Source organism: Schistocerca serialis, chromosome 2, assembly GCF_023864345.2.
Source record: "Schistocerca serialis cubense isolate TAMUIC-IGC-003099 chromosome 2, iqSchSeri2.2, whole genome shotgun sequence".
Classification (NCBI taxonomy): domain Eukaryota; kingdom Metazoa; phylum Arthropoda; class Insecta; order Orthoptera; family Acrididae; genus Schistocerca; species Schistocerca serialis.
The window spans coordinates 1,127,924,535-1,127,941,772 of record NC_064639.1 but is presented as its reverse complement, the minus strand read 5'-3'; the positions used below and the strand labels follow the sequence as shown (position 1 = coordinate 1,127,941,772).

The 17,238-nt window shown below is 40.0% G+C and overlaps 1 protein-coding gene across 1 annotated transcript in view; it reads right to left on the bottom strand.

Moving 5' to 3' along the window:
- The window catches only part of LOC126456665 (meiosis 1 arrest protein-like), a 118,704-nt gene that overhangs the window by 66,326 nt on the left and 35,140 nt on the right, over positions 1-17,238 (bottom strand). Inside the window, exons 2-3 of the mRNA XM_050092409.1 lie at positions 9,178-9,523; positions 8,937-9,085 (exon numbers count right to left, since the gene is read on the bottom strand). Of these exons, the coding sequence (XP_049948366.1) occupies positions 8,937-9,085; positions 9,178-9,475 (447 nt within the window). The 5' untranslated portion in view covers positions 9,476-9,523. The remainder of the gene's footprint in view (positions 1-8,936; positions 9,086-9,177; positions 9,524-17,238) is intronic.

The window sequence follows — 17,238 nt, the reverse complement described above, 5'->3', positions numbered from 1 at the left end:
GCATCCGCCCCTGCATTGTTTCAGCAATATCTACAAACTGTTTGTGCATCGGTTCCTACTGCAGCAAACTATCAGTACGATATTGTGATCTCCGGAAAGACAGAAGAAGAACATTTGGCCAATCTCAGAACATTATTTCAGGTCTTGCGACAAAATGGTCTTCACTTACGGAAAGACAAATGTGTGTTTTTTGCTAGTGACTTGCCATACCTGGGACATGTACTCAATGCCCAAGGCATACATCCCAGTCCCACGCACCTCTGTGCCATACAAGACTTGTCTTCGCCGCAGAATTTGAAGCAGCTACAGAGTGTGCTGGAAAAAATCACCGATATGTGCCGCATGCCTCTTCCATTGCAGCTCCGCTTCATCGCTTACGCCGTAAAGGTGTTCCGTTAGTCTGAACGACGGAATGCGAACGCGCCTTTCGCCGGTTGAAATCGGCGTTCCTTTCCAATACTTGCCTTATGCCATTCGATCCCCAGAAGCCCCTTTTGTTGATGGTGGATGCATCGGATTTCAGGATCGGTGCTGTGCTTATGCACAAATATGGCTCCCACGATCGCCCTATTGCCTTTGCGTCCAAATTGCTCTTGTCTGCACAAAGTAATTATTCACAGATCGAGAAGGAAGCATTGGCTCTCGTATTTGGTGTTACAAGGTTTCATGACTTCTTGTAAGGTCGTCACTTTACCATAATCACAGACCACAAACCTTTGACATCACTTTTTCATCCGAACAAGCCTGTACCTCCACGTACAACGCAGAAATTCATTCGCTGGTCTATTTTCCTCTCGCAGTACCGCTACGATATCTTGTACCCGTCCACTGCTAAGCACGGAAACGCCGAGGCATTGTCCCGTTTGCCTGTTGCTAAGGGCATTTGATTCCTCCGAACTTGCTTGAATGTTCATTGATTCGGAAACCGATGACGTGGTCGAATCGTTTCCGATTGATTTTTGTCGTGTAGCTACAGCCACAATTGCCGACCCTGTCCTTGCTACCATTCTGCGTTTTGTTGCTATGCAATGGCCCCTGTCAAAGTCACGGATCAGGGACCCGTTGGTTCATTGATTTTTTGCTCACAAGGAGAGACTTTTTGTTCGACGTGGTGTTTTGCTGTTGCGTTCTGATAATTATCAGTCCAGGGCCGTGGTACCACATTCGTTACAGTCCTCTGTCTTAAAGCTTCTCCACCAAGGACATTGGGGTATAGTGAGAACGTAACACCTTGCTCGTCAGCACTGTACTTGGTTCGGAATCGATGCCACAATTACGAATATGTGCTCTTCTTGCATGGTGTGTGCTGAACAACAATCGGCACCATCACGGAAATTCTTTGCATGGCCAAAAGCCACTTTCTCTTGGCAACACTTACACATCGATTTTGCTGGTCCATTCTGGAATGCTCGATGGTTGGTTGTGATAGATTCATTCAGTAATTTTCCTTTTGTTGTCTGGATGTCTTCCACGACATCATCTGCCACCATCCAAGCATTATCTGCTATCTTTTACATTGAAGGTCTTCCACAGACAGTTGTTTCCGACAATGGCCCACAATTTATGTCTGCAGAATTTCAGTCATTCTGAAAGGCCAATGGTATTCAACATCTGACATCCGCGACATTTTCGCCACAGTCCAACGGTGCTGCTGAACGATTGGTCAGGACTTTCAAGTCACAGATGTTGAAGTTGAAAGAGTTGCATTCTCGGGAGGATGTGTTATTGCTCTTTTTGTCCTCGTATTGCTCTCAGCCCAGAGATGGTCGCTCACCGGCTGAGTTGCTCCACGGTCGCCCTCATCGAACCTTGATGTCTTTGCTACATCTGCCGCATCAGCTTCCTGTACAGCGGCAGACACCTGCTTTTGCCCCAGGGGACGTTGTCTACTACCGCCACTATCGAGGTTCACGGCGTTGGCTCGAAGGGCGCATTCTTCGCTGCCTCAGCTGCGCTATGTACCTGGTTTTGGGGGCCTCTGGTGAGGTGCGTCGGCATCTCAATCAGCTGCACCTCTGTCGTCGCAAGGGATCTGCCTCTCGCCATCTGCTTTCAGCGACGGTGCCGTCCGGTCAGCGCCCCACGGACCCATCTACTGGCTCGCCTCATCCCCAGGTGTTACCGATGCTGCCTTCCATTTTGCCCCATGGCGACACGCCGCCGCCACTGCCTGTTCTCCCGTCGGCGATGCCAGCAGTGGACGCGTCGCTGCAGCCGCTGGGCGCACCCCTGGGTCACGTGCCGCTGATCGCTCCCTGGGATCTATTGTCCTCCGACATGGAACTCTTGCCCACTCCGGACCATATGTCGTCTTCGCCCGTCGGGTGTCCCAGCCCGATGGAGGTCGACCCTTCGGCCCCTCCTGTCTCTCTACGGGCACATACACCGCATGTTGGCGTGCACCCTGGAGTAGGTTTTCAGGCATTCCCTAGCTCCCCGCGGTCTGAATGGCAGGGTGCAGATGGCACAGCCTCGTCTGTTGTTAGGCTCCCTCCCTCGTCGCATACGTCAACATGGGTCCTCCCCACAGCGGGCAGAGGCCTTATACCACAACCGTCCGCCGATTTGCAGGGGAGGAATGTGGTGTCACCGCCAGACACGGGTGGTAGCCTTTAAATCGGCCGCGGTTCGTTAGTATACGCAGGACCCACATGTCGCCACTATCAGTGATTGCAGCCACATGGCAGGTCCAGTCTAGAGAGACTCCCTAGCATTCGCCACAGTTGTACAGCCGACTTTGCTAGCGATGGTTCACTGTCTACATACACTCTCATATGCAGAGACAACAGTTTAGCATAGCCTTCAGCTACGTCATTTGCTACGACCTAGCAAGGCGCCAAATTCAGTTACTATAATTACTTCAAAAATGTATTCTGAACAGATAATATTGTGAATCATGTACCGTCAAGAGCGACGTTTATCATTAATGGATTAAAGTTAAGTATCAAACTAATTACACCCGCTTTCTGAATTCTCATTCCTTGTCATGTTCCAGACCTCACGTCAGTATAGTTCTTCCCTCCTCACGCCAGCCTGTGGGAGTTAAAACGAGTGCATTTCAGCCTCCACTCGTAACACGGTGTTGGCTCTTCTGCTAACACAAAACTAGTGTGTAGTTTCTTGTAACGTCGTCGACAGAGATGAGCATGTAGAGATGAGATGAGCCCGGACCGACGTGTCATGAGCGGGAGGGGGGTGGGGGGGTTGCTCGACGGAGCACAATGGAAGTGAGTCTTGGACGGATAATGAAACATGGTGCTTTGCACTAGGTCCGGTGAAAGTTTGTGGTGTCGCAAGAAGTCAATGCCTAGTATAGGTTTGTCAATTTCACACACTAAAAAAGTCTACTCGAGTTTGCAGTTTGCGGAGAGTGAGACGACGTGGGAAGTTGAACCCCAGCATTGTAGTTTAGTTGAATTCATGGCTTGCAGTGAAGTATGATGAGGGCAGGTGTTCAACGACGCAATGGACGTAGGCAGCAGCGAAACATCGGCACCTGTGTCCACTAGGAAAAGGTATCCCGACGAAATGTCTTTAATGTAAAGTCATCCGCAATTGTCTGGTCGTTCCCGGACAGAATGGAGCACTGGGGGGTGCCCGTCACGTTGTGTGCAGGAGGCGACACCCGGACCTACCTGCGATTGGCGTTTGGGAAGTAGCAGGGTGGTCTGCAGTTCTGTGCCACCTCACCAAACCATGAGTGGAAGTAACAGTACGGGTAGTGTGGTTGCATTTCCTGCAGAAAGTTCATTGCCACTGGGGGTGGCCGAGGTTCGGTGGCCACAGCAGATCCGGTTGCAAGAGGGGGCGTGAGCGTGGGAGGAGCCGGTGGTTTCCCAGTTGCTTGTTTACTGCTCCCTGGAGCGAGCGGAACGGTCGGCACAGTATGGCCCCGGCCACGTCCGGCCGCAAGGCGATGAGCCTGAACCTGAGACTTGTCAGGTAGGCAGTGGCTGGCAAAATAGAGCAGTGATGCATCGTGTAGCTTGTCAGCAATTGTCATTCTTTCCTCAACAGGTTCAGGAGACCTTTGAGCCAGAGCAAAGCGGATGTGAGGAGATATTTTATCTGACCAGATGGCGAGGAGAGCTGTGTCAGAGAATAAATCGGCGCTGACCAGGGCATGTAGCCATCTCCAGAGCTGGGAACGTTTGTCATTGCCTAGTTGCTCGACGTGGAGCACTTGCCGTATTACTGCCTGAGTTGAGCATGCAAGCCGACACAGAACTCTTTTTGGCTAGAGTGTACCGGGTAGATGAGTCCGGGGCGTCGACCAGGTCAGCAATAAAGTCCTCCTGGTCGTGCAGGTGGGTGATGAGGCACAGAAACGTGATTGACTCGTCGAGTTGGTAATGGTCGAACACTTCGTCCGCAATTTTGAACCAGGTTGTTGCTCTGTCGGGATTAAACGGCGGCAGCATCGGTAAGCGTTGTAGAATGTTCGGAAGAACAGGTTGAGTTGAGTTCGTTGGGGCACTGCCTGAATTGAGCTGTTGCTGCTGTAGTATTCCAGGAGAGTGTGCCTCCAGGGTATGTGGCAACGAGGGCTGTTCGGGTGGCAGTGTGAAGGTGACATGTTGTGGTTGAGTGCGATCCGTCGCGACGCGGAAGGCCGACGCGGGTGAGACACCATAATGTGTCGATAGCAGTTGCAGAAGCTCGGAAGCTCAACCCATTGCGGGTGAGTTTGTATTGACGTGTCATGGAAGACCGACGCGGATGAGGCACCGAGATGTGCCGAGAACGGTTGTGGAAGCTCGACTGGAGCCAGTGCAGGGGCAACGGGTGAGAAAAGTTCAAAGTTTGAGAACGCATGTTTGTCTGCGGAAAGCTCGACGTATGATCAGAGCCGGAGCCACCTGTGTTGCAGGGAGGCTGCGGAAGTGCGGGCTGTCCAGAAGCATAGTGTGGGAAATGATGTTGAACATGGGACGGAATGTGTGAATGTTCACTGTTCATAGTCACCCCACTCGAAACGGTGTGCGAATGTGGTGAATGTCGTGGCACAAAACACTGAGGTGTAGCAGTGAGACGGAGGTGGAGGTCAGGCACAGATAATAAGTTATTGTTCCTGTTGCAGGCTGAGGTATCAAAGTAGGAAGGAATGTGCTGATGCTGAACCGAGGCAGGTGCGGGCGTGGTTGGATGCTGAGGAGGTAGAACTGTGAACGAAGCAGTTCCAGTCACGTGGCAGGTTTCCGTGTGGTACTGCATGGACTGCGGCGTGGCAAATCGTTGTCCTGGCGTTAGTAGGTTGTCCGATGAAGCATTTGCAGAAATCGGCATTGGTCCCACACTGCACAAAGATCCGTAAGAGGTAACTGCACAGTCAGTGAGGGAGGGCACATGTGGCGGGAACAAAGGTGTTTGATAGCCGGAGCATGCGCACTCCTAACCTCACTTATTGTTGCAGGCTCGAAAACGTCTGGCGAAATCATCGAGTGAGAGGCATCGTGTTGCAGTCCTGGCGGGTGTACATCGTCCGCAACACGATGCATGTCAATTGCAAAATACGGCGTTAGGCGCTGGGCCGAAGTCATTGTTCGAATGCTGTGTCGATGTAATACATGCGAAAATAACCAACGCGGAGGTCGCGGACACAGTAAAACAGCGAAAACGGAAGACGTTATAACTCGGGGTCACCAATGAGGAGGATTACCTGGTTGGTTGCACCAATAATCACACCCATTTGGCAATTGTTCATTTATTAACCTTAACACATACAAGGATCACAAAGAACTGGACTGAACATGGCGGAACAGCCAAAGATAATGCTTAGAGCCCAAAGATGAATGCATATCGATGTTGGTGTCGATTTCATCGGCGCCACAATCCTAAATATCTGCTTCTTTTATTTTGTTATTAGCCAAAGATTTACCTCTTTTGGGTGGTATTTTTCGAAGAAAATAATTACATCTGTGAACACTAACTGCTATATGAAGTACATTAGCACTTGGCATACAGGTTTAAAATAGACTATTACTTGCCATGTAGCTAATATAATGTCTGAATCCTTGAATCTAAATATTCAGACGATTTGCAGAAAGAGTGTCTAATGAAATGTCATTTTATTTATTTATAGAAAACCTCAATTTCTTGATTTATGTTGTTTTGGAGCTCATTACGTACCTCTGGAGCACAGTAAATAGCTCCTCTCTGAACCCTAGACAAGAAGGCAAAGTCTATATGAAACTTACTATTGCGTTTTGTATATGTTTCATATGTTTATTTATTAGCCCTTCAGCATGTATACCACGCAATTGGCTTCATCAAAATACATTTTACATATTTCATATAAGTATAGTTGTTACTAATTTTTACATTATACATTATGCATACATATACATACATCTTTTTTAATAGTTAGTAATTTGAACATTTTACTCACATCATCATTTTACATATACATAAATACATAAACTTTTCACTAATCAGACAATTCCAGCAATAATCATTATGCAGTTTACATTCATACATTTAGTTAATGATAGTTACATTATTTCATTGTTAATACATTCCTTTCAAATTACTTCCAAGATATTCTTCAATCGAGTAATATGCTTTATTTTTGAGCCATGTGTCTAATACCTCCTTAAATTAAAATGGGTGAGGGTTTTGACGGATTGTGGCAGTTCATTATATAACTTTAGATGTAGGTGTTTGTGACTGTTGTGTGTCAGTGACAGCCTAGAATACAGTATATCAAGCATGCAGTTGTTTCGAGTGCTGTGCAAATGTAAGTTCTCTCTCTGTGTAAATTGTTGTATATTTTCTTTTACTTATATTAAGCAGTTATACTTATAGAGACTTGGGAGTGTCATTATGTTTAATATACTGAAGTGCTCCTTACAGCTTTCTCTTGGACCCAATCCTTGTAAACATCTAATTGCTTTTTTTCCCCATTTGAATACACAGTTTGTGCCTGGTGAATTACCCCATAACAGAATCCCATATTGTAGCTGTGACTGAAAGAATGCATAGCAGCAAAGCATCAATAAACTTTTACTGACAGAATTTCTTAGTTTATACAGCAGGAATATTACGCGTGCAAGTTTGCCTGTCAGATAGCTTATATGGTCATCCCATGAGAGCCTTTGGTCTATTTTTAGTCCCAGTAATTTGACACTCTAATTCTCTGCTTTCTGTACCTTCATATTAAAATAAATTTCCTCTGTTTTTGTGTTGTTTATACATAACTCGTTAGCAATACATCACACCCTACGTTTTTCAAGAAGTTCATTATTTTTGTTTATCACCTCTTGCATACTCTCACCTGTGGAGATCATGGTCATATCATCAGCATATAAAACATTTTTGCAGGCTATGTAATTTGAGAAGTCATTAACGTAGATAATAAAGAGGAAGGGTCCAAGAACGGAGCCCTGTGGAATTTCTCTCTTAATTTTCATTGAATCTGATCTTTCATTGTTCACATACACTGACTGTTGCCTCTTATTTAGGCATGACTTAATCAAATTAAGTGGTTTGTCTGCAATACCATAATATTCTAAGTTTTTAACAATTATCTCATGTGATACTGAATCAAATGCTTTACTTAAGTCTATGAGTGTAGCACAGGTGATCAGCTTCCTTTCAAAAGCATTGTGGATTTCAGTTATCAGGCTTTCAATAGCTTTTATGGTTGACTGATTAGTTCTAAATCCAAACTGGCTGTCATTAAGTAATTTATTGCTCTCAAAATACATGTAAATCTGTGTGTGTGTGAGCAGCTCTCTATGATTTTGGCGAGTATAGGGACAATTGATATTAATCTATAGTTATCTGGCATTTCTCTGTCACCCTTTTTGTACATGGGGAGTGTAACTGTAATTTTAAGGCAATCAGGGAAAATGCCACCATCAAGGATTTTATTTGCAAGGTAGAGTAGAGGAGTTCTAATTTCCTTAATTATAGTCTTCATTACAAAGTTACTGAATACATAGTAGTCTTCTGTTCTAGAGCTGTTCAACTTGTTTACAGAATTATTTATATCTGTAGCAGTTATTCTACTCAAGTTAAATCTTTTATCTGTTTTATTCTGTGATTGCGAAAGAAAAGTTTCTGCATCAGTTAAATCATCACTTTTTGGTACCTGGGCATTTACTGAATTTATGAAGTGTTTGTTGACAATGTTGCAATTAATTGGGTTACTGATTTCTTCTTTCCTTATGTTTATCTCACTTTTAACTATGTTCCAGGCAGCTTTACATTTGTTGTTAGAATTTAAAATATACTCCTCATTTGCTTTCATTTTTGCTGCTATAATTTCAGATTTGTATATTTTTCTTAAGTTTATACATCTATTCTTGTTTTCTTGATTGCCTTCAATTTTGTCCTTCAGCATGAGTAGAAAGGTTCTAATTTTAATGAGGTGTAGAGGGTACCACTTTTTAGTGTGTTGTCGTTTGTGCATATTGCTACCATTACATCTCTTAGTAATAAGAGGGCAGTTACTGTCTAATGTACTTTTTATATTGGATATAAATGCAGAAAAGCTTTCATTTATATCTTTGTCAATGGTTAGTATTCTAGCCCATTCTATTCTACTCATTTCATTTCTCATTACTTCAATGTTCTCTTCCTTGAGAGCTCCATATGTAGTCAGCATCCTGTATTGTGATTGTATGCATCATAGTTCAACTTAAACTAATTATTATCATCAGTAACAAAAACCATTCAGGAATAAATATACTGGGAAATGAGAATAAAGTAATTGAAAAAGTATGAAAATAGATAACCCATGATGTTATAGAGATATGCAGATCACGTTGTGGTCATAAAATTAACTGTATTAGCATACAAGCCACATAACATTTAAAATGTTGTTCACTACAAATAGATGATTAATAAATAGATGATTAATCCTTGTCTAAAATGTCAGACTTTTATCAGCTGTAATGATGGACTAACATTAAAAATAAAGGAACACTCTCTACCTGTTGGTTATAAAGGATTTCTTCCCAATCTAGTCTCCAACACTGTGTGGGATAAAGTCTGTGCGGGAATCCGAAGACAAAAGATTCACAAAGCCCACTTAGGGAAACACGAGCAATAACTTCCAATTCAAATATGGGCAGATCTTTTGCTGTATAAAAAAAATAATAATAATAAATTTATAACGTCAGAAGCTACAAAAAAAAGGAGACTTAGGAAAATCACATATTGAATCATACATACATGAGTTCTTCCCCACACTATTTCCTCCAAATTGGAAACTGAAGAAATCAGTTTGTATCTGATAACGATGTCCATAAGGCAAAGATAGCGTGTTGATTATACTTTCTCTGATATCACATTTTACAGTAAAATCAATTTTAGTTTTTGACTTTCCAGGAAACAACAAACGCAAATGTTCTTGATCACTGTCACAGTCACATAACCAAATTTTAAAAAAATCTTGCATTTTATCTTCTGAATCAGTGAGATAAACCAGTTCAATAAATGCCAAAGAATTTTGAACCCTTCTGCTTGGCATATGCAATAGTTGAAAAGAGTTTTCACCATATGATGTAAGTTCAGCTACCTACGCAAAAAGAAATATACATTGTTACATTACTGAGTGAAATGCTTGGTCAACACAGAATGGATATAGTATAAGTTTGACATTCACCAAAAATCAATTTCAATTAATTACAAAAAGAAACTGATTGCTTAAAAAATGAAAAACCAGCTTCTGAAACTGAGGTTGTTAATGCATATTAATGGAGTGGCACTTGACACGGAGATAGCCAATTTGAATCCTAGAGGTGGAAGAAATTTTCATCATCAGTATTTGGCTACCAAATGGAGAAAAGTTTTGTCACATTCATATTCACTAGAATTTTTGAATGATATGGATAAAGTGCACATGTCTCTTAAGCACCTCACATTGTGAGAACATGCACACTGTCCAAGGTGATCCATCCATAGAATAAGGACATTGCACATGTCAGCACTCCTGATGTGTCCCAAGAGGAGAAAGTTGTGTTCTAGCACTATGTTTCACCCTGTCCTTTCCCTCATAATAATCATCATCAGTAACATAAATGTGATAACACGCTCTATTTTTACTCATCACAATGACTAAACAGCTACACCTATGACACTTGAGACACATAAATAGCTGAAATGGCAACACCCAGAGAAGCTAGCAGTGGCACAAGAACCATAAGAATAAACAAACTATTTTTAATGCTGCTTTCCAGATTGCTGTTTCTCTGCTACTGATACTTTGTGTTTGAAGAAGAATATTGATATTTATTAATGAAAATGAGCTACTTATGCAGTGTCACATCCTAGACTTATTAGAAATCAATATTATATGTAAAGTCTGCAAATCACTGTGAGTTGTACAGCAGAGACTGCTTCCCATTGTACCACATTTTAAGATTTCTTCCCATCTAACTTGTATATGGATTGTGGGAAAAGTGATTGTTTAACTGCCTCTGCTTGCTCTGGCATATATGTAATCTTGCCTTTGTGATCCCTATGAAAGTGGTGCATTGGGTTTGTAGTATTTTCCTTGAATCCACACTTAATACTACATCTGCTTCCATGTAATCTGACGTTTTATTCTATACAGAGTTCTCATAGGGTTCCAGAAATAATTGTCTATGATCCTGCTAAACTGTAGGCTTTGGAAATTCTAGCATAATGTGAATGACCACACCAAGGACTACTATGGCTTCATCAGTAACTGCGTAAGTTACATTTCGTTAATTGTCTAGTCGTTCATGGGAAGTTATACAGTTTCCTGTCTCAAAACTACATTTTTGTGCCAACTTGCATTAAGGCATATGTGAACTTTTGAAGAACACTGCTAAAATGATACCCCAGTCTTTTTTGAGTTACAGTCAGTTTCATGGGCAGTCTGTGGTTGGCCAAATTATTGGGCTTGAAAACTCTATAGATATAATAGTTAGTACAGTAGCAAATAGTAGCACACAGCCATGGCATTTCCTACTGTCAGTTGTTGCTGCACACAGTTCAGTGCTCCCTGACAATATTAAATGGTGCACGGACACAGCTTTCAAACTGAATAATCTGGCCAATCATGGACTGCCTATGGAAATGGCTGTTAACCAAAACACATGTAGTTAATGGGTTAAACATTTTACTTCTAAATTTCCACAAAGCCAAATCATAATAGCAGACAAAATAAAACAGAAATAAATAGCAGATGATACACTAAACTTCTTCTTCTCCCCCCCCCCCCCCCCCCCTCCAAAGATGGTTTCCATACACTGGGTAACACAATTAAAGGATCACTATTTGAAACCTTAAGTGTCTTCGATGTCAGTGCATGCAGAAGTTTGAAATTTGGCTCAAAGGGTTGAGCAGAATTGTCGTGAAATTTGGTGTGAATGTGACATCATTAACCCACCTTAAATCTCACATGAACTTCTAAGCTCTAGCTTTTTTACATATGTGTTGACACCTTACTTTTAATCTTCACCGAGCCTAAGGGTAACATCACAGGGTTCCACGCTTTTGTGTGATTATAGAGGAAGGTTATAGGTACCTTTGAGCCAAATTTCAAACATCTGCATCACAATGGGAGTCAATTATGAGTTTTTGAAAAAGGGATCCTTCATTTGTGTTATGTAGTGTAGCTGTGGACCATGCTGCAATTGTATTATTAGTACTGTAGGTTGAAAATTCCATACCAGACATGGGCTGTATTTAAACAATCTTGGAATGTGTCTTGTAACTCAGAAAATAAGTTTGTAGAAAACATTAAACTGTCATTTTTCCTTGGACAATAATTTTTTTAGCATAAAAAAATCTCATAACTGCCTACTCCAAATAGTGACAAGGATAAAACTGCAGCCAAAGAAGATAAACAGCATGACATTAACCACACTTTCCTGAAGATGGAGCGCTGTGCTAATAGATTTCTAAAGATCATACCACGAGTTGAAGTGACTACTTGTGAAACATAAGTGTATAAAACAATGAACTCTGTATTTTTCACCAGGATATCATGGGTCAAAACAATAAAAATATATATAATAAAAAATGTTTAGATATATGGAATTAATGAGATTAATTTTTCAGCACTTGGCAATGTTCTCTCTTCTGCGTAATTTGACAGTTGTTGGTCTGGGCATTCCTCATGTTTCTATATTTATTGAAATTCTACTTCACTTGGAGTGTATTATCCGCTGCTGAAGCTATCGTCAAATGTCTCCAGCCCTCCATTTCAGGTGTTGGGCAATTCACTGTTGCTAAAAATCAAATAAACACAGTCTCAATCATGTTTTCAGATTTTTATTCATTAGCAACCAGTTTCTACACTTTGCTCAGGTCATCTTCAAGATTTTCCCAACTGCAATACAGTAATAATACATATTCACCATAGAGGGATGAACATATGACTAAACAATGTCTAAACTATAAGCTACAATAATTAAAAATTACTATGTTATACCCATTAAGACTGCTGGTAGCAGCAGATGAAGTGAGACCTGTAGAAGTAAAAATATCAATGCTGAATAAGGCAGCTTTAGTAGAGATTATATACTGTAAGCTCCACCCATTGCCTACAGCACTACATCACTGACCACCAATCATGTGCGAGATATGATGTATTTATTGGTTTAGTTGAATTTATAAGAAAAATTGATACAGAAATAAATACAAAAATTACATACATGAAATTTTGCTTATAATTTGAACTAAACTGATCAATGTATCATATCTCATCACACATGACTGCTTGTCAATGATGTAATGCTGTAGGCAATGGGTGGAGCTATAATCTCGACTAAAGTTGTCTTTTTCAGCAGTGACATCTGTTCTTTGGCAGATCTCGGTCCATCTGCCACCACAAGCAGCTATAATGGGTATAACATCATACTTTTTAATTACTGTAGCTTATATTTTAGACATTGTTTAGTCACATTTCATCCCTCTATACTGAATACATATTATTACTGTATTGTAGTGGGGAAAAGCCTGAAGATGGTCAGAGGAAAACGCCAAAACCTGTTATAGTGAATAGTGTTTTATTCGTCTCATAACATACAATTTCTAATCATATGATTAGTGTACAGGAGAAACGTCAAAAAATGGATAACACAACTTAGGCCTAATTGATACAAAGAATTTTAACATTAATATAAACTTTTATTTTTCTTTCCTCCCTTTTGTGAAGGATAGCTACATTTACACACAAGACTATATGTAAATTTATTCTGCTCAAATGTTCAGTTCATCCTTCATGAACTCCTCAACAGTGTAGTAGCAGCGTTTGACAAGTATATCATATAGCTTTGTTTTCAGTGTCTCTAGCTTCATACTCAGAACATTCTTTCCTTTTAGCTTGTTATGGATTTTCATTGCCATATACTGAGGAGACTGCACATATAGGTTTAATCGATGAGTGGGAAGCATAAAATTGTCTTTGTTTCTTGTGTTATATGAGTGACTGAAACAGTTTTTCTCGAATAACTCTAAATTGCTATGTAGAAAGATGATAATATCATAGATGTATAAGGAGGGAACTGTTAATTACTGTTGTTTTTCAAGTAGTGGGCGACATGATGTCCTTGGATGGGCGGTACACATGTTCCTTATTATTCTTTTCTGTAGCTTTAGTATGCGCAATATATTGCTTGGATTTCCCCAAAAAATAATACTGTACCTTACAACTGGTTGAAAGTAGCTGTGGTATGCAATTTTCCTTGTATTCATGTCTGTTGCACCAGCTAATATTTGCATAGCAGATGAAAAGCTACATAATTTGTTTAACAGGTATTCAACATGTTTATTCCAATTTAAATTTTTATCTAGGTTTAACCCTAAAAACTTTACAGAATCTACTTCTTCTATATCCTGATTTTTATGATTTATTTTAATTTCTTGGGGCTTTGATTGTTTTGTTCTGAACTGGACTATGTGGGTTTTGGGGATGTTCAAACTTAATCCATTCAGTTGGAACCATGTTTCTAGTTCGTTCATTGTGTTTATTATATAGAGAGGGATGTTTTCTGGCTCCTGGTTTTCAATTAATACAGATGTGTCATCTGCAAATAAAATCGATGGAGCATTTATATTGTTCGGTAAATCATTAACATACAACAAGAACAAAATAGGTCCTAGAATCGAGCCTTGAGGGACACCTTGGGCTACTGTTTTCCATTTTGAATAGTAATTTGCTGCATTTGATGAGACAATCACTCTTTGTTTCCTATTTGATAAGTATGAAGTAAGCCAATTTAGAACATTACCCTTGATCCCACACTTGTCAAGCTTACAGATAAGCAGTGCATGATTTACAGAGTCAAAGGCTTTTGTGAGATCACAAAAGATTCCTGCAACTTTATTATGGTTGTCTAATGATGTGCTGATCTTGTCGATAAACTTGTTAATTGCATCAGTAGTACTTTTGCCACGCTGGAAACCAAATTGGTTTTCCGTAATAATATCATATTTCTCGATAAAATTTCGAATCTGCATAGCAGCAGCATTTTCAAAGATTTTTGAAAGGACTGGAAGGAGGGAGATGGGACTGTAATTCCCCATATCCTCTCTTGACCCTTTTTTGTGCAACAGTTTTACTTCCGCATACTTCAGCACCTCTGGGAAGCTTCCTTGTTCAAAGGATTGGTTTATTATTTTAGATAGTGGGTATCCTATTATTTTACACACAAATTTCAGGACTTTTGCTGGTATTCCATCCCAACCTGCAGAATTTTAGTTTTTTAGTTTTAATATAATTTTTTCTACATCTATTGTTGAAACTGTTTTGAATTTTGTGAGGCATTCAGAATTATGATTTAGTCCAAAGGAACGTACATTGTTCCCATAATCTGCAACATTAACATCTGGTTTCACTACATTAATGAAGAACTCATTGAAGCATTCTGAAATTTGAGCCGGATTTACAATGATCTCATCTTCAAGCTTAATTGTACTAATTCCATGTCTAGAGGCTTTGATACCTAATTTGTGTTTTACAACTGACCACACTGCCTTTGATTTATTCTCGCGTTTTAAGATTAATTTATTATTTGTCATTTGCTTTGCTGCTTTGACAACTTTCTTAAATGTACTTTTGTATCGTTTAACATATTCAATAAATTCAATTTTTTTATTATGTCTTAGTTCCTTATGTAGCTGCCTTTTCTTAGCACTGGAGATTTTTATACCTTTAGTGATCCATTTTAATTTTGTCATTTTATTAAAATAAGTTTTTCATGGAAACATTTCATTGAAAACACTTAGAAAATCCCTTAGAAATGCTTCAAAATTTGCCGTGCATGAAATATTTTTATCAAAGTGCCATTCTGTCTCCTTGAGCTTATCATGGAATAGAGTCAAAGTTTCTTGTTTGAAGATCCTTTTTTACATAAGCTTTTTTACATGGGACTTCTCTACCTGCTCTGGGTAGCTCAATGAATAATGCTAAATGATCAGAAATTCCTAGATCTAGACAAAATTTATATCCATTTTCAAATACGTAATTCGTTAAAATATTGTCAATGCATGTGGCTGACTGAGCATTTTCTCTTGTAGATTCAGAAAAATTTAATTTGAAGCCATATTTTTTTATTAAGTCTGTAAATTTTGATACCTCACGTTTCATTCAACACATTGATATTGAAATCAGCAGCAACCACAATTTTTTTCCTCTTTTCTTTACTGAGGTATTCTAACAAACTCTGAAATTTACGTAGGAAATGCTCAGTTGTCACTTTCCCTGGGATTCTATAAATTGATATTATAACAACATTTAAGTCCTTTAACTCAACACAGCAACTTTCAAAAATACACTCTTCATTAAAACAATTGAAGTCACATCTTACATGGTAATGTAAATCAGAATGAATGAGTATGCATGAACCTCCTCGTGACTTATTTATCCCACAAAAGCTGGTAGCTACCTTGAAGTTTTCAATTTTATTTAAGATTTTTATGGTATCACTACTAAGCCAGTGTTCATTTAAACAAATTACTTTAACACTTAGAAATTCAGATAAAAAAACTTGTAGCTCATCCAACTTAGAGCTTCTGTCACATGAGTATTCAGCACTGAAACCATTTATATTACAATGCATTATATAGTTACTACTAAGATCATCACTTTTATTTTTTAAAGGCCTAATATTTAATAATGAGCCATCCTCACAAAAGGGTAGGTCTGGATTCTTCTGTAGCATCCCATCATCTTGCTCACTTGGCTTGTATATTTCTTTGTCACTTTGATGTTGTGTACTTACATCCATAGTTAGGTTCTTGATGGCACTGGATCTGGATGGTGCTGAAGTGATTTCCCTGGTGCCAGCCATAAAAAGATCAATGTTCCTCTCTGGAGCTTTCCTTGTTCTGGAAGACACACGTACAGCAGCTTGTTTGTCTTCCAGTATTTTTGGAGCTTGCAAAATTTGTGCTTCATTTCTTTTTGGCTTGAACCATTTCGTAATTTGAGTTTGTTTCCCAGCTTGAATGTTACTTTCTGGCCTATTGGTTTTAAACCATTTCGTGATTTGACACTGATTGATGGCTATATTGTTCGCTGCAAGAAAAGAATGCTTTGTTACTTGCGATTGATTTCCACTTGTCCTGGGTACTTCATTGCACCGCGAAATACGAGTAAAAATTTTTTCCGTAAGTACCTCCTTTCCTAATGCATTCAAATGAAGACTGTGAACTGTATGGAGCCTTCGCTCCAAACTGTTTATGTCAATAACGTCTGTATTTACAAAGTGAGAACATATTTCACTGAAACTCTTGTTTGCGGCATGAATTTCACTGTTTACACACGACCACCTAGGTAAATCGTGACGATGCGGGATATTTACAACGAGTACATTCGTGTGAGATAAAGTATTGAGACATTTTCTCAATTCTGTTCTAGCCTTGAACGACTCATTTCTATATACGTCATTTGATCCTCCCAGCAATACAACAAAGTCATCCTTACACAAACTAGTTACTTCACGTAATTTTGTAAGGTTTTTCAGTTCACTTAATGGAGCCCCAGGCTTCACGAAACCATTTGCCTTGTAATTGTATTTTTCCGTTAGCAATGCGGCAATTCCACGGCCGTGGCTATCGCCTAACATGCATATTTTTCCGTATTTTACAATGTTAGCAGTTGGAAGTTCACCGTGCAACGGTTTGTTTACTTTTTGTGGTTCATTTCGAAACTTTTCGACTTCGGCTGGCATGTTCATTGAATCTTCAGTAGTGAATACTCCCACAAGGTCGTTATACGTTCTAGTTTGACAGTTTTTATGCATTAAAGTTTCACTG